Consider the following 26,113-nt stretch of genomic DNA (forward strand, 5'->3'; position numbering starts at 1 on the left):
TACCAGCCTCCTCTTAATTGCTAACCACTGGGTTCTCCATTGTTTTTGAGAGCGCCTTAGGCGTGAACTTCCCTTACACGCTTGCAAATAAAATAATTTCCTTTGGGGAGAGCTTCAGAGTTCTCTGTCCTTATAGCCTGCCGCACTCCCGGGAAAAAAACCTCAGACACCTTCTGGAGCTGGCAGTGGGGCCCACGGCCTGCTTCTCTAGCACTGATATGACTACATTATGAGCAGAGCTCAGCTTGTACTGTAGCCTCTGGTCCCCTTGACTTGCCTCTGCTGGCATGGAAACTTCACCCTTTGAGCATATTAGGGAGAAGGTGATTAGGGTCCCCGTATTCTTGGCCTGCTGCACCTGAGGTAGAGCCTCCATCCTATAGTGGGAGCTGAGTGGAGGAAGGGAGTCCTGACCTCTTGGCTGCACTTGCCTGGAGTTTAGCCTTTGCAACACAAAGGTGGGGGGCCCGAGAAATATTGGCAGGCTCCCCTCCCTGGGAGATACATACTATAGCCCACGATTGGGAACTGGGAGGTGAAGAAACATACATGCCACACAGTCTTAACTTTCTTATGAGATTTAGATGTTCCTGAATGTTCATCTGCTGTATGCCCTTAGGACAACATGCACAGATTTTAAATGTGTTATTTTTCACCACTTATGGTAGTTATGGTGTGGAGGAGTTCAGAGCTTCTCATGCAGCCATTCCAGAAGTTGTTTACCTACTTATTGTTAATACTGTACAGTTTGTCTCACCAAAAATAGTTTAAAACAATGAAAGTTTATTCATATCCCTTATGTTTAAAAAACAAAACTTTTATAATCTCTAAACCCAAACTATGAATTTAGAAATGAATAAAAATTCTGAAGATTTTGAGAGTTACAAAAAATATGTATCATTCAGAAAAAAATCTCAGTAAAACCACATCCAAGGTAAAAAAAAAAAAAAAAATGTATCCAGACATGGAATTGTAAGAGAATATTACTTCAAGCAAACTATTGTTATTTTAAGGCCAAACTTATAATTGCTTTTTTGCTTGTGTGTAAATCACTGTTTGCTTGGATATTTTCCTTTCACATCAAGGACTGCATTTTACTACACAACTATATAAACTGTAATGTCCAGAAACACCGGTTACCATCAGACAAGAGCAATGCTCTTCACTCACTGCTTATCCAATTCACAGGGTCCCCAATATCAGGAAGAGTAATAACCAAACAAGCAAATCTGTTCTCTTTTTCCTTTAAATGCTATTCATAGTTGGCTATCTTTTTAAAATTCTGGAACACAGTTGGAGTTTTCTTTTTATAGATCACATGGACTTCTAGATATATTATGTCACTTATAAAAGCCATAGTTTGTGGGTATGTGTATGTGTGCATAATTTTTTTAATAACTAAAGATGATCAGAGAATATTACTTCAATCTAAAAAAAAAACCCCGTATCAAGTGAAACTTTCAACTGCCTTCACCACTATGGTTATACTTCTAAGAAAGGGATTACACAAATTATAGTTAAAAGAAAAAAATCTCCTCATGTATTTGAATTTCCAAGCAAAAATTTTTGCTAATAACTTTAGACACCAATGTTTCTTTACTGTAATGACAGAATTATTTTTGGTACACATAACAGGTACACAACTAATAAACATTTAGATTATTTTACAAAATTTTGCAACTTCTTTAATTTGGAATTTGATAGTTCAAACTACGCAGTAGTTTAAAGCAAAGTTTATAGTTGCATTATAAACAAGTATTTTAAAAAGTGGCAACAAATTCTACTCTATTCCAGAAACCCATTTTAAAGAATCTAAACAGAGTTGTCTAAATGTAAATGGCATACAGAGAACAGACGTCCAGTTGTCAGGAGTATTTCACAAAGGGATTCTGCAGCGTTTGGAGGTTAGGCAAGTGTTCAGGTCCATTCTGATTCTAAAATTCTACAGTTTTCCTAGCAGTTCTATTAAGAAACAGTTATTTCTTCTATTATTGCCAAATGATATCATGCATAGATGGAAACTTTAGGATGTCACTATCGGTGCTTAAAATAAATGTCATCTTTCATACTATGGTGAAACTCACAAGGGTCTCCTCCCCACTTGTTCCAGACTGAGACCTCGTCCCTGCTGTTTCAGACTAAGTTTCACCATGATTGAAGAGGACCTATTTTAGCCTAAATGTTCTCCTTCTCTTGGCAATGTCATGATATAGTAGACAAAATGAGTTTTAACAAAATGAATTTTTAAAACAGTTCAACAAATGTTCCTTTCAAATCCAGAAGTAAGTGCCTGTACCTCAAACTCCCTACGTTAAACATAATAAATGATTTAAATGCAAACAGTTGGTATACATGCTGCTTGCTCAGTTCTCTCCAAATAGGGATTTATGTCTCATGAAAAAAAAGTAGCTTCAGGTTAAATCATAATGCTAAGACACTAAGTCACTAAGTAATTATGATGATCTCTTTTACAATTCAATGTTGGATTCTTGGTTCTGAGGACATGGACACACACACACAAACACACACACAGATTTTTTTTACGTAGATGACAATTTAGATTTAAGATATATACTTTGCAAAATATTTACCCACATATTCTCCAGGAATCGCTAGAGAGATGAAATGTAAAAACAAACTCCTTAGAGCGTTTGTGCCTTCTAAAAACAGTGATTAGACTCACGAATAACTAGAAAAAAATCCTGATTCTTCAGAGTTAGTTCTAAGTGTTATCAGATGATATAATTTCAAGTAATCATAATTTTCTCTTTTTGAAATACTGGTTCATAAAAAATCGAATCTCCATGAATCAAAGTACTGGCATGGCAGTGAATTACACTGAAAATCAGATCTACAAAAGACACTCTTGGACATCACCACTGAGTATCTTTAATACAGCCTTCAAAGGTCTGTGCAGCACTTCGAAATATGAAATAATTACAGTTGGAGCAGTTACTCTAAATCTCAGTAGGTAATTCCTACAGCAGTACTTGTTTACTCAGAACTGTTTTCATTTCAAATACATGTAAACTTTCTCACAAAGTCAGAACACAACTCACAGTTTGAACAGAAACCTCAGTATTTGAGTCTCGGCATTAAGTAAAATAAACATTACCTATGAGGATGCTTCTGAATGCAAATCACTCCTTAAGGTAAATGGGATGTAATTTCTAACTTGTGGTAGAAGTGAAGAAATCATTTTTTATGTGAAGCCTTGACCAAAATCAATTAGTCAAGTGCAAGATTTTCACCTTATGGAGCAAGTCAAACTCTACCCACACAACACACCTGGCAGAGATCTGGATGCAGGTACACCTACAGTTGGGGACTGGATGTTCCTTAGCTCAGGGCAGTGACAGAAAAAGGCAAGCCGAGGATCAGCCCCCATTGGTCACTGGTCATTACCTCACTGGTAACAATGCCTACTTTGCTTACTGGAGAGTTTATCTTCCAGTGGAGGCACACTTCTAATTCTATAATGCCAGACAGTGGGGGGAAAAGAAGGGTCCACTTTTTAAAAATCCATTCTTTAAAGTCTTTCAACCATTTTGATTAGGTACGGAATGACTCATTTTCTGCTCTAAAGACAACCAATCTTTTTTTTTTTTTAAGTGTTGACTTGCCAATTTATCTTTTAAGGAAGATAAATGAATCTGCTGACTTTACAAATAAGAATATGTGAATAAGAATATATAATATACATATATATATTCTGAGAAGTTAGTGTCCCATGCTTCTGATTTAAAACGTGACTAAGTTCTCTCAATAAACTGTTCATTTAAAATGTTAAACTTTAAACTCAGATCATCCTTCCTGCACTGTTATCATTCTCTTTACTTTTTATTTTCATAACATTTCTATAAATACTCAAATTAAGAAACAAAAATCCCCAATCTTGAAACCAACTTACTATGAAGCTAGTTGATAACTTTTAAAATATCTTGTTAAAATGTAAAAACCCTGAAATTACAAACAGAACGTTTACAATTTTACAGTATATATCTAATTTATTCTTTTAAAAAAATATTCTGCATTGTTTTTATACAAGTGACCAAGCGTCATGTTTTTCAAGTGAAACTCCTCTGCAGGCTAGCAGAGGGTCGGTGGCATTGCCCCCACCGAACGCCAACACAAATTTCACTCTTCATGCTGGGACTTCAACTATTTCAAAATAGTCATTTGGTAGAATCACATAACCCCTCTCGGAGGCGTCGTCTTTCTCCTTCTGGAAGTGCACGGCCTCCTTTAGCCTCTCCAGCTGCCGCTCCTGTCTTCTGCACCGCTGCTGCGCGGTCTTGAGCTTCTTTCTGAGCTTCTCCACCTGCTGCTCGAGCTGCTGAATCCTCTTCCTCTGGTGCGTGGCGTCCTCCACCGTGTAGTTGTGGTCGCAGAACACCGAGAGGTTATCAGGGGTCTGAAGAGGAGGCATGAGCAACCCGATAGCAGCGCCAACCTGGGAAACGGGCGGTGCCGAAGGAGGTCGGGGAAGCTGTTCTTGGGGCTCTGGAAGATCTTCCTTCTGAAACAAAGATGCAGAGCACGTTTCAGTTTCATGACGAAACAGTTCACAAGAACTCATCTGCGGAATTTAAGAATGCTAGACTCACTTCTGCCTCCTCGGTACAGAAACATTCTAAAATGAGAAAATAGGTCAAGTTTCAATTGTACTTTCCTTCCTGAAGTAGAAATGGGATGCAAGAAACACAAAATGATTATTAAGATTTAATTAAATACTCAGCACTTAAAACTGAGGGGAAAAATACTTTCAACTATCACTGACAAAGAAAAATCAAAACTAAGTCATGAAGCTAGATTGAGTTTCTTAGTGTGAGGATATTTAACTTTAATAAAGTGCACTTTGTATTTTTAAAAAGTATTTCACTGTGAACAGTGGTTATTTACGAGGGATGGGTTCCAGGCAACATTTATTTTCTGAACACTACTCTGGATTTTCCACCGTGAACGCATTAACTTTATGAACAGAAAACCAGCCAGTATTTTAAAACACTTATTACCTTGTCATGTGGTTCAGTACAAAGAAATATTGTGGGGACGGCGTCCTCTTTCAGCAGCTTGTTGTTGCACTCCCTCTTAAAGCAGTCCGGAGTAAAGTGTTCTGAGCAAATGCTGCTGTACTTGGTGGGCTTGAAGTTTTTCCTTCTGACGGCTGCCTCCCATTTTTTACAAAGACTGGGTCGAGTAAGAGGAAACCTAAGAAGACAACATAATTCAGTTGTCCAACTTGATTCAAAATAAAAGGCACACCCAGACCTTCCTGCTTAGAAAAGAACTAGCTTACATCGGTGTTAACACACCAAGGAAGAATCTGATTAAAACACCAGCCCTGCAAATCTTTTTTTTTTTTTGACAGTGTTTAGTTGTGTCCTTATTACCTTAGTTTGTTGAGAATGTACGTGTTTTGACATAGAAAACAGACTTGTGGTTGCCAAGGGTGGGAGAGGGGGAGGTATGGAGTGGGAGTTTGGGATTAGCAGATGCGAACTATTACATATAGAGAATGGATAAACAACAAGGGCCTACTGTACAGCACAGGGAACTATATTCAATATCCTGAGATAAACCATAATGGAAAAGAATAAGAAAAAGAATGTATACATATGTATAACTGAATCACTTTGCTGTACAGCAGAAATTAACACATTATAAATCAACTACACTTGAATCAAGTAAATTTTTTAAAAATGTACTTCTTTTAAAATCCTATAACTAAAGTGACCACCAATAATGTGGAATATAAGTCACCCCTCCCATCATGGTATATTTGTTCTTCTTAAAAAGCAATATTTCTCACAGGAATCTGATTGATCACATAGCAGTTATAAGAATGTCACATACAATGACATATACAATCTAAACAGGACAGGCTGAGTAAGAATTTACATTATATAAAAATATCCTTATTAAAAGGTAGCCATGTGGATAGATGCACGCAGGTCACAGAGTTAAGTGATGGGAGGCTGGGGTCGAGGCCCATGTGCAGCGATATTGTAAATAACCTTCACTAACAGATACAGGGATTCCACACACATCTAAATACACAAGGGTAAGTCGTATAGGTCCACTATCTGTTCATCTCAGTTTTTAATGCTTAACTTTTATACTGAAGACACTAAAAGTTTCAGGTAAGAATACATGCTATAGACTGAATCTGTATTAATTATTTTTTCAGCAGTGATTTTCTGTGTATTGTAAAACAAAATTGCACATTTATAACTATGTACTGAGAAAAAGAAGCTTTTGGTTCTCTTAGAATCAGTCTGACAAATATGAATTAATCAAATTAGTCAAATCATAGCGAGAAAGAAAAAAAGAAAAGTATTCATTTTGAATTACCTCTTAATCAACTGAAATATGTCCATTAGGCCCAGATAAAGGGAGCTAGGAAGAGCTTAATCTTACTGTGATTTTAGTCAAGGATTCAGTGAGCTGGGGGGATTGGAAAGAAGCCAAAAAAGGGTGTTTTGAAGCTGTGTTCCACAGTTCCTCTTCGCAGTGAGGTACGCCTGAGCCTGACTCTGCTGTCAGCAGGAAGCTCTAACCCACCGCCGGGGCACTCCCTTTTCTTTGCCCAGCATAGCTGTTCCCACTGCCATCAGGTAGAAAGAGAGAAAAGAAGGACTCCTAGAAGGTTCCTGTTGGAAGTGCCTCTAGAAGTACAAACATGGTAGCAATCCCTGGTAAAACTCAGTACTCAGGGCCTCCAGACTCAAGGACTACAATGCAGGTTCTTTCTGAGGTCAAGATCTTTCCCATTTACTTCCCCAAACTGTTCTTTTAGATAAGGGTTTAGAGGCAGGTTAGCCCTTCTTTCGATCAAATCGACTATTTAACAGCCAGCAGAAACTCAGTATTTCTGATGTGTGAATGTCATCCTTAACCAGTCTGCAGTGCCAATGAAGGGTCTTCCCTATGTTTAGATTCCCTCTGCCATATCATTAGAAATGGGGAGGTGGGAACTGAATACCTTTGATCACATCACCATCTCCAGACCTACTCCTTCACTTTGGAAGTCCTGGAGGTCAATTCATCAGCTTTCAGAAATTCTAATAAATCAAGAGGTAATATTAGGACATACTGAACCGAATCCTGGAAGGGTTAAGTGTTCTATCCCCTTCTCGGAAGGGGAAACATCAACACTCTCAAGATCTTTAAAGGGACTTGCCTGGTGGCGCAGTGGATAAGAATCCGCCTGCCAGTGAGGGGGACACGGGTTTGAGCCCTTGTCCAGGAAGATCCCACATGCTGCGGAGCAACTAAGCCCTTGAGCCACAACTACTGAGCCCGTGAGCCACAACTACTGAGCCCCCGCCCCAGGCTCCGCAACAAGAGAAGCCACCGCAATGAGAAGTCCACGCACGGCAACGAAGAGCAGCACCCGCTCGCCGCAACTAGAGATAGCCCGTGTGCAGCAACAAAGACCTAACGTGGCCAAAAATTTAAAAAAATTTTTTTAATTAAAATCTTAAAAAAAAAAATCTCTTTATGCTCTAGACACTCTTATTTCTGTTCCTCTCATATTCTATCAAACCTATAAAATGCACCCACATTCCCTGTTAAAGATAAAAGGTCCCCACACCCAAACTGAATATTTGCTTTTGCTTTTGTAATTACTTAGCTATAAATAATTTGTATGATTTACCACTAACTCTCATTTCTTTAGCTATTATTCACTTACAGAGGTAAGTTACGGCCACATTTTCTTAACGTAGTAAAACTTGTGGACACTGAATTCGTGCAGACATCGGACGATCACTATCATTTCGTTCTGCGGTTTTCTTCTCAAGAGAAGACCGTCCCTCCTAGGACTCCGACCGCAGCACCTCCCGGATGAAGCAGCCCCGAGGGCAGTGGGCCGCGTTCCCTCCGAGGCTGCTCTTCCCCACGCACGATCCCCTGCTACTGCCCACGCTGCCGCTGTGCGCGAAACACAGCTCTTCATCTTGGCAGTACCTGAACCTTTCTGGGAAACTCACTGGTCCTTGAACGTGGGGTCCTAGAAACTGGGTCCAAAACATCCTCCCGGACGCCTGGCCAAGTCAGTCCTAACTCCTGAGACGGAGGGAAACGCGAGCCTTCTCCTTCGCTGCTGCTGCTTCAGCCTCCCTTCTAAAGACTCATTACCACCTGCCTACTCCGTGACCCGGGTGATGAAACCCAGCTGCCTCCGGGTCTGGAGACCTCACGACCCGCGGGGCTCCAGGAATCGCCCGTGGGCCCCGAACCCGCCACCCAAAGCGGCGCGCGAACCTAAGCGCGAGGACAGGCCGGCGCGGCGACGCGCGCCTAGAACGCGCCACCCGGGGCGGGGCGCCGGCGGCTACTCCGGGGACGAGCCCACCGCTCCAGGCCCGGAGCGCCCGACGGTGCCCCGCCCCTCGCCCCGCCCCTCTCACAGGTCTCGCGCGGACACGCGCCTGGCTCCGCCCCCGAGCAGGGCCGCGCGCCCCCGGCCCCACTAGGGGCCGGGCCCACGAAGCACGTAGAGTACTTACTTGTGGAAAGAAACGGGCTTATCCTTGTCGTATCGGTTCTTGCAGCCGTAGGCGGAACAGGACTGCACCATCCTTCCGGTCCTCAGTTACTTCACTTCTGCCGCCCCAGCAGGCAGTTGAGGCTGCTATCGATGTCGCCGCGCTCGGCTTTGACACCCTCGCTGCTTCTGTAGCTTTGGTCAGCAGTTAGAGTGATGAGAGCCTCATTCGGAGTGACTCATGTGCTCGTTTTGTTGTTTGCATTAGCAGAAGGACCACAGCCATCGCCCGTCTCCCATCTCCAAAATGGCGGAGGCAGCTTCAACCTCACCTCTCGCGAGGTGTTCGTCCTACTGTCTCTGATTAGCCCTGAGGTCAGAGGTAACGTTCCCTGGGACGCAGGCCATTGGCTGAGGCCTGGCGTGTCGCGCGGCGTGCTCGGCTTTGCGCAAGTGGGCGGGGCTTCCGAGCTTCCGGAAGGAAGAAGGTACTGCTGGGGGGAGGGGAGGGGGAGTGGGCGGGAGCCCAGGGCCGGTTCCGCCCCCACGGTGCTTCCCTGGGTTACTGTAGTGTGGCGAGCGAGACGGTGGTCTGTTGGGTCCGCTGGGCTAAAGCAGGGCAGGTGTAAACCTGAGGCCGTTGGGCAGTTGCGCTCGTTTCTCTGAAAGCGCGGCCACAGATGGCGTGATTCCTAGAACTAGGTGGACTCCTCCTCTCCCAACCCGCTGGCCTCCATCGCCTTACCTGTCTCTTCAGGTATCGCGAGGTTCTGAGGAGCGCAGGCCCCGGCGCCTAGCAGCGAAGGCGGACGCCCGCACGCAGCCGGCGGGCCGAGGCTGTTGGCTGCTGTAGCGATCTCAGTTAGCCGTCCCCAGGTGCCGCGTCGGGAATCGCCAACAGCTGACGCGCCTTTCAGTCGGAGGGAGGTTTTGCCTCTTCCGTTGGTGCCGGTAATGTCGTGGCTCGTGATGAAGTGAGCAAGACTAGTATAGCCCCCGTCTTCATAGCGCTTATGTTCTACTGAGGGGAAGGCGGACAATAAAAAATATAAAAGACAATCGCACTGTGCGAAGATGCCCGAATATGTTAGAACGCTGGAAGGGTGAATGAGGGCGGAGGAGAGGTCACTGCCTACTGAGAAGGGGGTCGTTGAATCTGAGAACCAGAGGAAGGGAAAAACATGGAGCGGTGTAAAGAAGGAAGGTGGGCAGGCTGCGGAGAGCGTTCCTGGCCCAAGGAGTGTGTGCTACGACCCTGAGGCCAGAAGGAGGTGTGTCTTTTCTGGGAGCTGAATGGAGGCTGTGTGGTCGAGCCCATGAGCCAGGGAAGGAGGGCATGAAGTGAGGTTGAAGAGCAGCAAGTTGTTGGTCTGGATGTTAGCGCAGTGGGAAGCCGCTCAGCCATTTAAACATTTTGAAAAAGTCATTCTGGCTGTTAAAGGAAGAGTTTATCCGTGAGGGGCAACAGCGAAAGTGAGCCGACCAACTAAGGGGCTGTTTCAGGCAAGCAAGAGGTTGGCAGCTTTGGACTAAGGTGGTGGCAGCAGAGACACGTGTAAGGGGCAGAAGCACCAGGGCTTGCTGATGGATGGAAATGAGAATGAGGAGGAAAAGGATCAAGATATCGGGGTGATTTGAGCGTGAGTTTGTGGCTGGAGCACTTAAGATAAATGGACGGTGGTGCTTTTTACTGAGATGCTGATGGCCTTAAAAAAAAATTTTTTTTTTAAAGAACTATGTCCCCCAACAGGATAGAGGCCTTGGAGGGGTGGGAGTGATTCCGGAAGCTTTGGGGTTGTAGGACTGAGGAATGTCAGACGTGAAAGAAAGTATAAATAGTTCTGAGGTTGGGAATGCAGGCGACTGAAGAAGCGTGGAAGCTCCCCAGCCAGCCCGGGGTGCCCTTTTGAGGCTTGTGATCCGGTCATTTCAGTCGTTTGGTTGGATTTCCCTCAGCCAAGTTCTGTTCTCCCCTCCCCTCTGTCTTCTAGCTATCCATAACTTGGAAATGAAATAAACATTTTTATTATTTGTTGACTATTATCCTAATGTTTCCTTACTTCAAAATGGTAAATTTACTGGTAAGGTGAATTGCATGTAATTAAAATATACATATTACTGAACTGAACTGAAGGTTGTATTTTTCTCTGTAAAAAACAGTCCCCCGAACTAAATTTTCAGTGTGGTCTGCAAATCAATTTATTTGCTTAATAGAAAAATAATTTTCACTAACCTCTAAACTAACCTGCACCCATCATTGGCTTCTCCTTTGCCCATTTCTTAACATTTCCCAAGGCTGGAATGACTGTTCCTTACTTGTCAAGGGGTGACTTCAAGGAAGCATTTTTACTTTTCAAAGATGATCGTCTGCTTTTTAAAAATGTTGATGGAAGCAACCCAAACGTCCATTAATAGTTGAGTAAGTTGTGGTGCAGTCATACAGTGGAATACTATACAGCAATCAAAATAAAGCAGTCCCACAACCTGGATGATTCTTAACAAACAATGTTAAAGAAGTCAGACACAAAAGAAATACACTGTATGATTGTTTTTTGTAGAGTAAAAAAACAAAAGTAGGTAAAACTAAAGTCAGAAGAGGCTACTTTTGGGGAGAGAGGCAATGAAGGGGGGCTTATGGGATGGTGGTAATGCATCTTTTGACCAAAGTGATGGTTAAACAGTGTGTTCACTTTATGATAATTCATCATCTGACCTTTGTAAGATGTTTGGTATTTGTTCTACTTTAATAAAATAGCTTATTAAACAAACAAGGGCCACACAAGATAGGCAAAACTGCCATTTTATTTTAGAGAATGAGAGAGATGTTTATATGCTCTTGTGATCTCTTCATCTGACCACTTCAGTAAATATCGAAAGTGAATATATGCGTAGCTTTATATGACCATTTAAGGGAAAGGGAATAAATAGGGATGAACTGAAGGATAGTTAGAAGTTTGATGTTCTTCAGAGTCTTAAGAGGCCGGGAGCTAATTCATTTACTAATAGAACGCTTTTTAGGGAAAAAGGAAAATGTAACCCTTGACCTTAAAGGGGTAGGTTTTGTCTCAGTTTTTCTAGAAGGGTACACTTTGTCATCTTGCTTGATAAACTGAAGAAGAATACGACACTTGTTTTGATGGTGGAGAAGGCTAAGGCCTAAAGATGCCTTAAACTCACTGATCTCTAACAGTTTAGATTTTAGTTTCTATCCAACTATGCTGCTTTTGCTATATACAGTTTTTATTTTAAAATACCCTCACATTCATTCTCTCTGGGCTCATTATCTTCATCTGTAGGGTTAGGCTGTAGGACTGAGGAATTCCTAATTTGGAATCCATGAATGGTCAGCTCTTTGAATCCCCTGAAAATGAATCAAAATTATACATATGTGTATATATGCATTTTCTGGGGGAGCTTTCCATAGGTTTTATCTGATTTTCACAGAGAAAACACAAAAACTAGTCAGCTTCTAAGGTCCCTTACAGCTGTAACATTCTAGGATTCGTGAAACAAACATTAATTTCCATGCAGATGTTAACTATAGGTTTTCTAAGACCGATTAGCAGGGTGAGTGTTTTGATGTGAATCATTAGATATTTTTAAGTAGTTATTTGTAAATGTTGCATTTTAAAATTAATTAAAATCTAAACTGTTAGATATAGTGAAGTTTAAAACATCTTTATTTAGCCCTTAGCCCTCTCCTATGTCACATACTACATTCCCCTTAAAAGGCTACTAGTCTGGAAGAAAAAGGACGGTGTTCAGACAAGCTCAGTGTTGTCTAACGGGTGTGTACTCCCCTCGTGCCCCGTTCTGGACATGGGACAAGTCAGAGGAGGCAGTGGGTGAAGGGGACAGTGACTGATAACACCTGAGATTTGCTTGCAGTCAGGAACTCGATGCTCCAAACAAATACTGATGCCGTGAAGATGGTCTGGTTCTGACTGAACAGCAAAAGCTCAAGGATTGTCTTTATCCCTGTGACAGGATCGCCTCCTGTCGGCAGCCCTTAAAGCCTACTAACCTGGTCTTGGGAGACTCTTTTAAGTCTTAGGGCCTTAAAACCTTGAGTGCCTTTTCCTATCCCTCAGACTCCGAAAAGAACATTTCAGTTATCAACTCTACAGTTTCAGTAAAATACACACTCAAAAGAAATAGGGGTGGGGAGTCAGGGTGCAAAGCTCCTGTCTCCAATCTCACCCTTATTGTCCAGAATTAATATAGATTGCCAGATTAAATAATTTTTCTCAAAAACATTTCTACGTTTTAAATTTTAAAATTAATTAGAAATGTGATGAGGTGAAAAAGAAAGCCACTGCAAGCATTATATTGAATGCTATTTCAGGAGTTGCGAATTTTAAAGCAGACAGTGTCAAAGAAACCAGACAGTAACAGCTACTTTTTAATTTTAGATATGTTGCTTTTATTCAAAAGAGTCACTGCTTGACAAACTCTTAAATCACAAGGTTTGAACCAAACTGTCAGTCCTCTGAAACAACTCGGTGAGGTAGGTGTCCACACAGCCACCGGGACCAGCACAGCCCTTTCTTCCCGTGTTACTTTCAGCGCTGAGAACTGTGGTAGCTGGAGCCACTGTTCTAGTGGGCAGTTAGAACAACTGTCTCCTCTGCCTACCTCCCCACAGAGCTGCCCAAGTTATCATCTGCTCTGGGGCTGGACCATCTGTTTTTTGAAAGTTACAATATTGTTGTTTACGAAAATCCAAACTGCTGCTTTGATTTTATATGCTCTAACTCTGAATCACGGAAGTATTACTATGATGTTTAACTGGTTGACTCTACTTGCTTTAAATACTCTCAGATCCCTTCTACATGTATTATCACTGATCAATAAAGATGATGTAAGAAACAGGTCTAAAATTCTGAGAAGACAGCAGATTCCCTTTTCAACTTAGTAAGACTTCATACAGTGTTTTTGTATGTTACAAAAGTTGGTACAATACGCCTCTACCGGGAAAGTCTTAGAAGGAATTCCAGATATTATAATAAAAGTATTGCAACTGTAAGTGTGACACTTGAAGCAGAACACATGCACAGAAAATTAGATCCTTTCAAAGATGGCATTGCTGTAGCCCCACACCAAATTTGTAATTGGTAGGCAACGCGTTTCGAGACCGGTAAATGGTGGTGTAACGAACTCCTACCCCTTAGCTTCTCAAGTTAGGGACTGCAGCTGAAATGTTTTCCTGTGAAGTGTGCCACCCTATGAGAAGTTCGATTTGGACACGGTGAATCATTCGTGGAGTCTTGATGTGTAATCTTTCTAGACCTTTGCTCTTAGGAGAACCCAAGCTGTCCTACTCCAGTGTGTTCCAGAAGTCTTCCAAAGGATCCCAGTTTCTCCCCATGTAGGAGTCCTAGGAGTCTAATACCAGTTTGGTCACTTATCTGTGGTTGGCCTCAGACAAAAAGAAAACCCTTGCATCTACGTCAGGGATTTCATCTATGAAAAGGGAAGGTAATGCCCTGCCTTCTTCACCTAACTCTCCTGAGGAGTAAATGAAAAGTACGCAAGGAATTGCCTTAATTACAATGTGCTATACTTAAGGATTTTGTTTTTTCTCTGTGACAAGCGGCAGCTTTGTCTTAGGCCCAAATTACAAGACACTACCGATGTATCGTTCAGCATCTCATCAGCTGATGGCCTCATCTGATTCACCTGGAAGACGGTGAGGGTGAGGCTCGCTGATACTTGAGCGGACGGGACGAGCGGCAGTGGCTGCCAGGCGCAGAGCTGGCGCTGCCCGAGCCCTGGGGGTCAGTGGCTAGCCCTGCTGTCAAGGTCACTCAAGGCCAGTGCCGGCGGAGGGAGTTGAGATTTCGTAACACTCGCCGTTTTGATTCTTATCAGACAGAACACCGCATAAGAGAGCGTTAAGTACTTATGCTGTAGTCACCCCAAAACCAAGATAACGCTCCTGCGGAATCATCTCAGTCTGCACAAGGCCTGACGAATCGGGACTATAGTCTGTCATCTAGGGACAGTATTACAGAAGTGTCCTGACAAGAGAAAACTAGCCAGATCTGTACATTGTGCTGCTATAGCTCACCAGTAATTTCTCTTGTCAGATTTAAATTGTGTTCCTGGTACCCTCCTCAGGTCTTTGATGCTCACAGCTACGGAGAAGCACCTTCCTCGGGAACGCACCAAACTGCTATGTGTCTGCGGTATCACCCAGGTTCCTGAAACAAAAATTCCCTTTACAAGTAACTTTCATATACTGTTCGTAAAAAAGGACCGAACTCTTAACTGAAATGCCACAACTGAGAATATCAAGCGTGCTGACTGGAGTCCAGTGTCTCACAACTTGTTAATTCTCCTGTCGCTTAAGGAAGTGTTCTGTAAACCAGAATATGAAATCAAATTCACGAAGTTCAAGTTTCTTCTTTCCCCTTCAGCTGGTAGCAAAGAATTGTATCAGAATGGAAAAGCAGAACTGCTCCAAATGAACAAAACCTAGCTACTCAAAGAAACACTGACTTTTCCCCAATATTGTACAATATTTTATTGTAACCAAAATACGTAGGTGAGTCTCACAGCAATATATTATCATGTAGGTACTCACCGAGAAGCATGAATTGGATAAACTGTACATTTGACGATACCTTACTATACATCCGGTTAACCTGAATAGTTTGGTGGGGGAGAAGATATAGAAGCATCCCATTTTATATAATTCCATATTTTTCCCACAACTTTATAGACAACACAGAATGAAGATACAGTTGTAAATCACTATAATTCTAACCTTACTATTGGAACCTGCAACATGTAAAAATTCCAGTCATATATTGCTAGGCATTTGCCAAATGACAATCAAATGTTTGTCATACAGTGGTTTTAAACTCGTAAGATAATATTCAAATGCTTTAAACTGCCACGGTCCTTTTGTTTGATTTTACACATTGGCTCAAATATCTTAGTGCACTCATTTTCTCATCTGTTGAGTCTCTGTGTTACCACTTCTCGGTACATAATAGAGATGTAGATGAGCAACAAAAAGACGACAAAGAAATCATCGAGAAAGCCTAGAATTCCAAACAGGGCTTCAGGCACAAAATCTAGAGGCGATATAAGATAGAAAAAAGCCCCCATTAAACAAAGTATTATCCTGATACGGAACATCCAGAAAAGGCCTCCGACAGAAAACACCTCCCTGAATGCATGCCTCAGTAAAGTGGGTAGGTCCATAATTCTTTCCATAATCTGGTAGGGGAAGAACAAATACTGTGATTTGGTATCTACAGTGTTATAGAGTTAAAAATAATATACTTTTCTTACAACGTGCAGACAAACTCAGTTAACATGAACGAAGGAGTTTCACGTATTCACTGAACACCATATTTTCTAGTCACACATTTTATTTAAAAATAGTTCTTTGATTACTAGGTTCTTATAAAATAGGTCTTACTGCAGATAATTGAAAAGTAACTAAAATATCAACAAATTTGAAACACAGGATATAGTAATACAAAACTCAAGTTACTTCTAATTTGAGTTAGTAAAATAAACCAACAAAGAACCCAGTGTACTGAACTAGGCTGAGGCTTGAGCTCAAGTCTCAGCTTTAAGAGAGTTGAACGGACCACTTATTAGCCAAGTGACCTTGGGGAAAGTTGTTTAACCTACTAGAGATAAGTCCACAGCCAATTGAGTATGTGCCACAAGGACTATTAAGAACTAGAAGAGATATTGTTATACAAGACCTTGGTAAATTGCCAGACAATATATAAGTATATACAGACACATCAACTTTGGTGGCTTTGACCATCTTAAGAATAGCAATGAAACTGATTTCCTTCTTAGGATGTTTATGCTGCTTAGCTTGAGTTTAAGTGAATTATTAATTGCCACAAAGATTTTTGGAATGCCAGGCCCTACCTACACTTTCTGGAAATGATTATGGTTTCTGAATGTATACAGACTAATAATTAGATTATATTTACTTTGTAAATATACTAAAACCCACTGAATTGTATACTTTAAACAGGGGTACTCTATGGCATGTAAATTACATCTAAATAAAGTTGTTTTTTTTTTTTTTGAAAAAAGACAGTACCAGTATCTGTTTGTATGACCTTGAGCAAGTCAGTTTATTCCCTGACTGGAGACTTCTCACTTCCTCTGCATAGCTCTTAGCTGACTGCATGACCGTAAGGCCGCGTGTGCTAATGAGGCACCATGGCGACTCCGACTCCTCAGCCTAACTTCTTTGAGGTCTTACTTCTCAGGGGTTGGGAGATGCAAGAGAGACTGGCCAGAGGAAGTAAATCACTTCCTGTGGTCATTCCCGTGCCCACAGTTCAGCTGTTTTTAACAAAATCTGTATAAATATCACAAATCCAACGCTACGTATGTATTTTGTCCAACAAATGCCAAATAAGTTGAGAGGGAGATGGAGCCAAAAATGGGAAGAACTGAGCAAGCGATGAGAAAACGGTTTTACAAACCCCACCAGACAAAGAAAATCTCGTAACTCCTTTTGGAAAACTGATCACAAAAGAACAAAAATGGTCTTTTTAGAATCACTCCTCATGCTGATTTTCTGTTCTCTGTGGAAGAAACGAATACTTAAAGCAAAACAGCTATACAGCTTTCACAAGATCTATGGTAAATTACTTAAAATATTCTAACGACCAGCCAGTATGTCTTTTGCATACTGTTCTGTCCTTTATCGGGGCTATTTTGTTCAGTTCTCATATGGTATTGTTTACACAAAATCTGTAGTGATTAGACAAGAAATACGGAATGGGTTATTAAGAAATGTTTGTGTACTAATCACAATCTGACTCTTAACTCTGGGGTAGAATATCAAAGTAAGAGCTAAATGTCTGTATTATATTGTAATTTCATCACACACCAAGCTTTCTGATTCGTTAAGTATGTATCTGACACACACAAAATAACTGAGCAGTGGTATGCTTCACACCTTAAAATACGAATGAACATCTTAACATGATTTTTTTAGGTTCAGTGGTAGTTCTTGAATTTGAAACACTGATTTTCAAAGAATCATCATCCTAAGATGCCCCTGGAGAGGATACATAAGAAAACTGCCGGGCCAGAAACGGCAGAAGAGGCTCCCGAAGAACCAGGGAGGGAAACAGGGACCAGGTCAAGCTTTTCTTGTCACTGCAAGTTTTGCCTGTCACCCTCCACAGCAGGCGACACTGTATGCCTTTAGGTGTCCCTGACGTCCCGGAATGAGGAAGAGCATATGTCCGCAGGAGCACAAGTCTGCAGCTGTGTAACGCAGAGGCATTCTGACAGCTTACGTTCTTGCCTGGGAGCAGTAGTATCATTTCTATCTTAAGGATAATCATGAATTCTACAAACGTCAAGGCCTGCTGTATTCCAGACACCGAGACCATAGTAGTGACTAATTATGCACGGTCCTCGCCCTCGTGACGCGTTCCGTCTCCTGAGAGGACGGTGATGAACAGGCTCGGAGGGCAGTGACGGAGACCGCCCTGGTTGATCGGGGACAGTCTCCCCGAGGAAGATACACTAGGGCCGACCTGAAGGACGAGGGAGTCAGCCAGGAGGCGGCAGCGGGACAAGCATTCGGAGCAGGGGAGGTGGCACGAGTGAGGCACAAAGGTGGGAAGGCCTGGAGCGCGTTCTGAGAGCCGCATCCCCGGGGAGGGGAGGGGGGAACCAGGCCCTGCGGGGCCTTGAAAGCCACAGCCAGGAGTTGGGACGTTATTCCAGAAATTCAGAAGTTTCAAAACACAAGAGCATCGTGGTCTTACTTAGGTTTTCAAAATATCACTCGGGCTGCTGTGCAGAAGAAAAGGTCTGTGGGGCTTCCCTGGTGGCGCAGTGGCTGAGAGTCCGCCTGCCCGATGCGGGGGACGCGGGTTCGAGCTCTGGTCCGGGAAGATCCCACGTGCCGCGGAGCGACTGGGCCCGGGGGCCACAACTACTGAGCCTGCGCGTCCGGAGCCCGTGCTCCGCAATAAGAGAGGCCGCGACAGCGAGAGGCCCGCGCACCGCGATGAAGAGTGGCCCCCCGCTCGCCACAACTAGAGAAAAGCCCTCGCACAGAAATGAAGACCCAACACACCCAAAAATAAATAAATAAATTGGGAAAAAAAAAAAAAAAAAAAAAAGAAAAGGTCTGAGTGAAGAGGCCACTGCAGTTGTCCTAAGCAAGAGATGGTGGTGGCCTGGCCTAGTCTGATGGCTACGGACACAGGACTTGTTATGAGGCAGAAATGACAGCATCCCCAGAAGAGAGAGAAAAGACACGTTAGGACTTCTTTACAGATCAGAGAAGGGGAATGAGGGAGAAGAGGACATCAGCACTGAGCTGAGTAGGGCTGAGGTCAGGAGGGATCGGGTCAGCGTTGTTCACGTTACATCTCGTGTCCGAGACGCCAGGAACGCGCCAGTGGGATGTACGCCGAGCAAGTGGACGTCAGAGCCTAGAGCGTGGAGCAGAGTCTGGGCTTCCAGTACGCATTTGTACTGATGTGTTCTGGGTTTTCAAGTACATATTTAGTCATACGCTTCTAGAATTCTTTGTGAAATTTTGAGAAAACTGGGATGAGTCAGTAAAGTGTGGGTTTTTAATCTATCAAATGCCTTTCTGGGGAGGAGGGGCAACTCCTTGAATTAAATTAAAACAGAATTCATGTGCTCTTTAAAAATAGAATGCTTTTGAATACCTGACATACAAAACCCCCAACACATAGGGTTACTTAAGGGAACAAATTCAAATGGGGCCAGGGTAAAACAGAGTAAAACACAATGGTGAAACTCCCTTCAGAAGTTCTCAGTTGTAAGTTTCCCATAAGACAAACCCTATTTTAGAATCACGTAGGAGTCAATAATTTTACCTTTCCGTCCAATTATTTTCTATTGATTTTTTTTTGCTGGTACCGCTTTCATAAAGAGTTTTATAATGCCATTTTTTAAAAGATAGAAAACCGTAGTCCTTGGGAAAGCTGTAACTCAGTGAATGACGGCAACAATGAAAAGTAAAGACTCTACGTAACACACACGGATTTTTCACAGAGACTATTTGTTGGTAAATCTCACTTTACAAAAGAGAAGTATCGTCACACTCTAACTTTGTACCCGCTACAACATTACTTACAGATCTGGGCTGCCCCGAGAATCTCCGGTTATAATCATTAATATCTTGATGCAATGATACAGCATCCTGAGACTGGTCATTTTCGCCAAATACTGTTAGCAGTAAAGTTACCTGTAGATTTACAGAAAAAAGTATTGTTACACCTTTCTGCAGCATTAATTTTTTTTTTTCATTTTGTGTTATTATTGAATAGAATGAGAAAAGCTCCTGAATTTAGATTTTGCTCGTTTCTTTTAACAAAGGCAACACAGGGGAGGAAAGTAAGCTACTATTTCCTTGCAATAAAATCCATTCAAAATGTTATTTGAATTCCTGTAAAATAAAATGGGCACTGGTTTAAGCACTTTTCAATCCACACCAGAGATCAAGTTAGTAGTTCTCTGTTTGGGCTAACAGACGTTTGAGGATATAAGAATGATGAGAAAATATTCAGGAGCAAAGTGACGTATCGCTTTGAGAGAGGAAAATTAGGGCTTTCTTTCTCGATTAAAAATCATGATTCCTTATCCTCTCTGGTATCTGAATTATCTTTGACTGCTACCAGCATCACACAGAGAGGAAGTGATTGCAGGAACCAGCTCTCAAGCACCCATCTCTACTACAATCAAAAAGGTAATTCTTGACACTGTTACATAACATAATACATTTAACCCTGATTCTTCCATGGGAGAGCTAAAGAGGACACACAAATGTTCCTGGACTATACTCGGGTAATCTGAAGATGACAGTACCTCGAAAAACAAGTATATTTTAAAATACAGCACCCCCTATAGAAATGGCCACTGTACAAAGAGATGAATATAGGAAGGAGCCGTGGTGGATTTGGGTTTAAATCATCTCGCTGTTGTTTTGACCCTCAGCTCGGCTGTAAAACCAGGACCCCACTGCTCAGGTGCTTCCCAAACAGCCAAACACAGGAGTGCCTGAGAGCAGCAGGTGGTAGGAACAGCGGGCACAGCCATCTCTTCACACATTTGTTAAAAAAGGTGAATTCTTTCACTAGATGTTAACTGACCACCTACATGGGCCAGGCAGTGCGCTAAGTGCTAGACGTACGAAAAAAGGACAACGTGGCCTTGCACCTTGGTGATCACAGGCCCCAGGACAGAAGGGGAGGGAGACGTGTTCAGCAGCCCGTCATAAGGCACTGGGGTAGGCATTGTAATGATGCTGGAGAGGAAGGACTTCCTCTGTCTGGGGTGTCCAGAAAGCCTGACACTTGCCCTCGCCCTAGGGACGTGGCAGGACCGCTGGCGTGTTGGTGTGCGCGCCCAGGGGAGACGTGGTGACCATGTTGCAGCCACAGACAGCAGCCTGCACGCTGTTCCCAGTGAAGCAGGCGGTGGGGCAGGTAGATGAACTGCAGTGGGAACGCACTGCAGTTAGGGAACCCACAAGTTGATCTCCACCTTTCTCGCCTCTAGCCAATTTATGTGTGGTCCAAAGGATACCACCTGCTAATGCACATATGCCCCGTGAAAAGCCACAGGTAGCGCCAGAAAGGGGCAGGTGGTGCAACTAATTCTTTAAGGCAAGACCTTCAGCCTGGTCTCTGCGTTGCTGGCAGAGAGCTAAAGGTGAGAGGTGGTGCTGGCAAATAAGCTTCAGGGCCAACGGCCTTGTGTCACACATCAGATCAGCTGGAGAGGTGGTACAAGAAAATGGTCTTCCTCCTAACCATGCGGTAAAAAGTGTGAAAGAGGCAGAATCTGGGGATGTATCGATAGAAGCAAGAAGGAAAGAAGAGGAAGCCTTGAACCTTCCTCTCTCCAACCAAAAAGGGCAGCAATGGGGGAAGTGGATAAGCCAGAACAATGGCCGAAAGGTACACACACGTGTGTGCATTTCTGTGTATGTGTGTATGTATTTAACAGTGCACACGATATGGTTTTATTTACATACAGTCCCCAAATTCGGCAAAACTGAACAGTCATCTTAGAGGAGCATGCTAAGGTAATAAAACTGTAAAGAAAATCAAGGAAACGCTTATCATAACGGTCAAATAGTAGCTACCTCTAGGAGAGGAAGGAGTGGGGGAGATTTGGAAGGGGTCCCGAGCAGGCTTCTGGGGCTGTGGCCAGTTTCTGTTTCTTCATCTGAGTGGTGGCTACTCAGGTGTTGCTTTGTGACAAGTCAGCGAGCTGTACCTCTTTATTTTGTGTGCTTTTCTGTACGTCTGTTCTATTTTACGAAGAATTTTTGCACAACTGCTGCGCCTTCTCTAATCTTATTTTACTCTGTGGGCCCTGTGGGTTTACGCCTTTCCTGTTGCGGCGGGGTTGCCAGAGGGAGCCAAAGTAAGCGCGTGCACTCAGTCCAGCATCCTGACTTGGAAGCTCTCCAGCCTGGTCGGGATGGCCGTTTGCACCGGACGACTTCCCGAGGAGAGGCTGTCTGTGTACCTGATCATGAGTCATTATCAGACGGGCGTATATTTGAAATAAAAAGAATAATATAAATATAAAGGAAATTCTGAAAAGTGATAGAACACCCCGTTTGGCTATATTTATTAACTTAAAAACTATAAGTATCAGTTTCTCCGAGTTTTCAAACGAAACAAAATTTTGTTTCTCCACTTTGTCGAAGAAATGGAGCCGTTTGGTAGCGTACTGACACTTCAGTCTCCGACACGTGTGCGTAAAACCTCACTGCGTCCCTCGGAGGCAGCATCTGTACTGATGTGACAGGCTAATCTGCCCTGGGTGATGCGACGGGCCACGGCTCCACAAGAGACAATTTTCAAAGGCATCGTTCGTCATTTAAAGCTGCCGGGACCCTCACCACAGATGGGCAGGTTAAAAAGAAGGTACACCTGAAGAACTATTTTTTTTCAACAGAAGTCTATGCAGGGAATATATGCTGAAGCCTGACTGCCAGTTCAGTTGTTCCCCTGCTGGTGTTACAACAAAGACTTATTAGGATTTGGGGGAGGGTTCATGTACCAGCTCTTTTTCACTATGACTGAAGGGATATCAAAGGGAATTCCCTTTTTTTGGGGGTGTCTTAAAGACATTAAAAAAAGAATGGAGAAACATCAGAGAAGCTTTGGATAAATGAAGTTCTGCTAAAAACATAAAAATGATTCAAGAGTTAGATACAGAAACTATAACAATTTACAAAATGAGCTAGTATAAACGATGTTTTCTGAGCACAAACATTACCGTTTGTCTACAGATTGGACAACTGATTGCCCCAAGCCATGAACCGTATCGCCAGTACGCCACAATACAGGTACCTAATGGGAAGAAAACATTAATATTGATGTTTTTCAGTCCATATATCCTAGGAAAGTTTCACATATTTGAAATATTTTAACAGCATCACCTATTTTACAATGCTTTTTACTTTATCCAACCAACTCTTAAGGCAAATTCAAATCTAGTAGCAATTCCCAGCCACTAAAAAATATTTTAGTTTAAACTACCAGTTAAGATGCAAGCATTTTTACAATCTAAAGCAAGCATGCACTAACTGCTTCAATGCTATGAGGCTTAACAGAAAATACTGCATTTCCTATGTGAAAAAATAAAACAGTAATTGACCATTACTGTACATATGACAAGCAACAAATCACACTATAAATTTTCTGTTCCAGATGTGATATATGTTACAGAAACACAACTTCCATCTTTTTAAAAGTTTAGAAAACCAAGCCACTTAAGTGTCCATAGTAGTAATTAGGTAGTATGCACAAAAGAGCCAAAGGATACAAAGATTTCACGCTTCCTGGCCTAACAAAGTTCATATTCCAGTTAAGTAGCTGAATCAACGTTTGTACTGGATGGATTTGATTTTTCTCCTTGAAGGCGTGGACGAGCAGTGAAACAGGTAAACACGGCCCAGAGAGAGGATTTACAGACCTTAAAAAGTGGTGGTAGGTGCACTAAGTGTTATAGGCACTCAAGTTCAGACCAGTAACAAACGAAGAAGGAGTATTTTTAAATACTGGCCGATGTTTAAGGAGCCAATTCATTTTCTTCTCTGCAGGCCCCCATTTCTCGGATCATCCAGGTTCCAGTGTGAATCTGAACTACCCGCTTCCTGGCTCCTTCAATCAAACTGAGGAGACCAAGGTAACATGCTTCAACGACTCGGAAGGTAGTTACATCTTGAAGCGTGTACTGTTAGAGTTCAGTCCAAAAGGTGTGCGGAATTTGACCCCCAACTGTGTGGGGCTGGTTAAGATTAGACAGGCAGAAGGCAGGAGCAGGACACTCGGGGTGTTGCAATGGCAGCAACAAATCCCAGGGGCAGAAATAACGGCACACGAGGGCACGGGGGGGCGGGCCGCTGGCTGAAGCCGAGGCTGCCCAATGTGACCCTTGGTGACTGTGCGGAAAACTGCTTTGAGGAGTCAAAGACAAGTTTAAAAAGCGAAACCATCTGTATCTGATATCTTTGCCTGCTCTCAGGGTGCTGTGTTAATTAGATAATATTTACTGAATCCTTTGAGCAGCCTAATTTCATACAGAAACCATATGAAAGCAAAACCGATCATAAATATGTTAGTATGATTACCATCTGTCATGATGCCTTAGATTTATCTACTACCTTTTCACCCAAAAGTCCAATGTGTCTTGACATATGTTAATTTATTTAATTCCGTAACTTTTCTCCACAGATTGGAGTATAGGTGTCCTGGCAAATTATGTAGCAGCCACTTGCCTGCGCTGGAAAACTATGGTGCAGCAAATCAAACACTTCAGTTCATACACATCTGCTGTGACGTGCTTGATGCTTTCCCTTAACTAGGATGGCGGGAGAGATGACTCAATGACTTGAATCCGGGGCACAATCTCTCTAGATCTGTCTATTTGTAAAATGAGAATAAGACCTCATAAGACTGCCGGGGAATTAAATAAAATAATGTGGGTTCCAAATGCAAGTTAGGTGAAGTCTGTTGCTGCCGTTATTCTTGACTCGCTGTAAAGGAACAGAACTGTAGTTCCACACGTGGAGCTAAGCCGAAATGCTCTTCACATACATGGTATCAGTATCCTTGAACTACTGTTCAAAGAAACACATTTCTGTTTATTGAGAAGCTGAATAACTACTTTTTTTTTTTTTTAACCTTTGAAGCTACAGACAGTAAATAAAAGTATCCTGACAAGAAGAGCAGGATATCGGAAGGAATCTACCCTATTACCCCAGACCCAGAGGTAAAACCAAGAGCACAGCACAGCCATCTTTCAACTGACCGGGTTATCCACACAGTGCATCACCTAAGCCTGGGCTGGCAAAGAGACTTCGCCCAGCCTGCCAGACCTCACGGATTCCCAACCCCTGCCTAGGGTGCTGTGCTAGGGGATGGCCGAGGCACGGCCAGACCCAGAGCGAGTCCACAATCGATAAGGAACGTCAGCCAGAGGTTTGAGGTGGGGCATCTGCTTTCTCGGATGGCCATTTAATCCCCTACCCCAACAGCTGATCTTTCATTATTTGGCTGCTCACTAGCGCTTCCAACAGATAAAATTAAGGATAGACATTGAAATAGCGTTTTGTAATTTGTTAGTTACTTAGACAAAAACCTGAGGGAAGAGGTTGAAATTAATGGATGAGGCAATGATGGGATTGGTCAGTACTGACTAAATGGGCACAAGGTATAGAAAACCCTGCATCACGTGGGATGGATTCCAGATACTTTATTTCACCCCCAACAGCATGAACGGTAACACTGTATACCTCGGAATTCTGACTCTTAGACAAAAGATACAAAGGGGAGAAAGCAAAGTACAAATCACTGTATGCTACATGTTAAAATCAGTACAGTTTGGGAGCAATTAGCACCCCATCTTGCATACAGCTGTTCAAAGGGAAAGAAATACTACCAATAAAAAAATAGGTCTAATGATGAGATAAACCTTAAGGAGAGAGTAGTTGTATAAACCACCGATCACACAGTATTGGGTTGGCCGAAAAATTCGTTTGGGTTTTTGGTAACATCTTACGGGAAAACCCGAACGAACTTTTTGGCCAACGCAACAGAACTGTGCACAGGCTGTGAAGTCAGACCCGGGTTTAAAACCTACCTCTGTCCATCTGCAGCTGGGCTGCCCTTTGTAAAATTGCTTAGCATTGCTGAGCCTCGGGGTTCCTCACCTGTAAGCTGGGATGAGATGCAGTATGTTGCGTCCAGCACACACACAGCAGGCCCGTGATAACCGACTCCTGCCAGTCTCACGTGACCACAGCCAGCAGTGGCTATGCGGTGTGTCCCATCACTCTCTGTGGCTCTTCCTGGAAGGTCAGGAGACACCCAGGGGTGCACAGCACCCGTTCCTGACACTAAGTTAGTGCGACATCAACGGCCCTTCTCGTCCCTCTACATGCTCTAGGGTTCCCAAGGCTCTGGAAGTCCCGGAGCAAGAGAGGTTAAGAACTTCTGCACCGACTCAGAGTGAAAAAGAGGTGGCGGAGCCAAGGGAAGTCTCGGGCAAGGTCCTTGGCAGAAGAACCCTCCTGCCCTGGGAAGGAGGAGTAATAAATGAAACCACCAAAAA

At 43.0% G+C, this 26,113-nt stretch overlaps 2 protein-coding genes across 12 annotated transcripts in view; both read right to left on the reverse strand.

The window, feature by feature from the left end:
- Window positions 1-1,512: 1,512 nt before the first annotated feature.
- On the reverse strand, window positions 1,513-9,432 carry THAP1 (THAP domain containing 1). Its single transcript, XM_059049152.2, has 3 exons — window positions 8,514-9,432; window positions 5,016-5,211; window positions 1,513-4,519 (listed from the first exon to the last, which is right to left on the reverse strand). Exons 1-3 carry the CDS (start codon window positions 8,582-8,584, stop codon window positions 4,145-4,147), a joined length of 642 nt encoding a protein of 213 aa, XP_058905135.1. The 5' UTR covers window positions 8,585-9,432; the 3' UTR covers window positions 1,513-4,144.
- A 3,458-nt stretch (window positions 9,433-12,890) lies between these two features.
- Window positions 12,891-26,113, reverse strand: part of RNF170 (ring finger protein 170) — a 29,091-nt gene continuing 15,868 nt past the window's right edge. For all 11 annotated transcript variants that reach the window (XM_059049145.2, XM_067022712.1, XM_067022715.1 and 8 more), the window contains 3 exons: window positions 22,775-22,848; window positions 19,614-19,724; window positions 12,891-15,718 (listed from right to left, as the gene is read on the reverse strand). In XM_059049145.2, coding sequence (XP_058905128.1) covers window positions 15,449-15,718; window positions 19,614-19,724; window positions 22,775-22,848 — 455 coding nt within the window. In that variant the 3' untranslated portion in view covers window positions 12,891-15,448. The remainder of the gene's footprint in view (window positions 15,719-19,613; window positions 19,725-22,774; window positions 22,849-26,113) is intronic.

The sequence above is a fragment of the Kogia breviceps genome, chromosome 20 (assembly GCF_026419965.1).
Source record: "Kogia breviceps isolate mKogBre1 chromosome 20, mKogBre1 haplotype 1, whole genome shotgun sequence".
Lineage (NCBI taxonomy): Eukaryota > Metazoa > Chordata > Mammalia > Artiodactyla > Physeteridae > Kogia > Kogia breviceps.

What these genes read in the sequence shown, in the direction of transcription:
- THAP1 (XM_059049152.2), bottom strand. Translation starts at nt 8,584, where the DNA reads ATGGTGCAGTCCTGTTCCGCCTACGGCTGCAAGAACCGATACGACAAG. An exon ending in AAGCCCGTTTCTTTCCACAA is followed by an intron (nt 5,212 to 8,513) that starts GTAAGTACTCTA and finishes TTGTCTTCTTAG; the next exon opens with GTTTCCTCTTACTCGACCCA. An exon ending in GTACTGAACCACATGACAAG is followed by an intron (nt 4,520 to 5,015) that starts GTAATAAGTGTT and finishes TCTTTGTTTCAG; the next exon opens with AAGGAAGATCTTCCAGAGCC.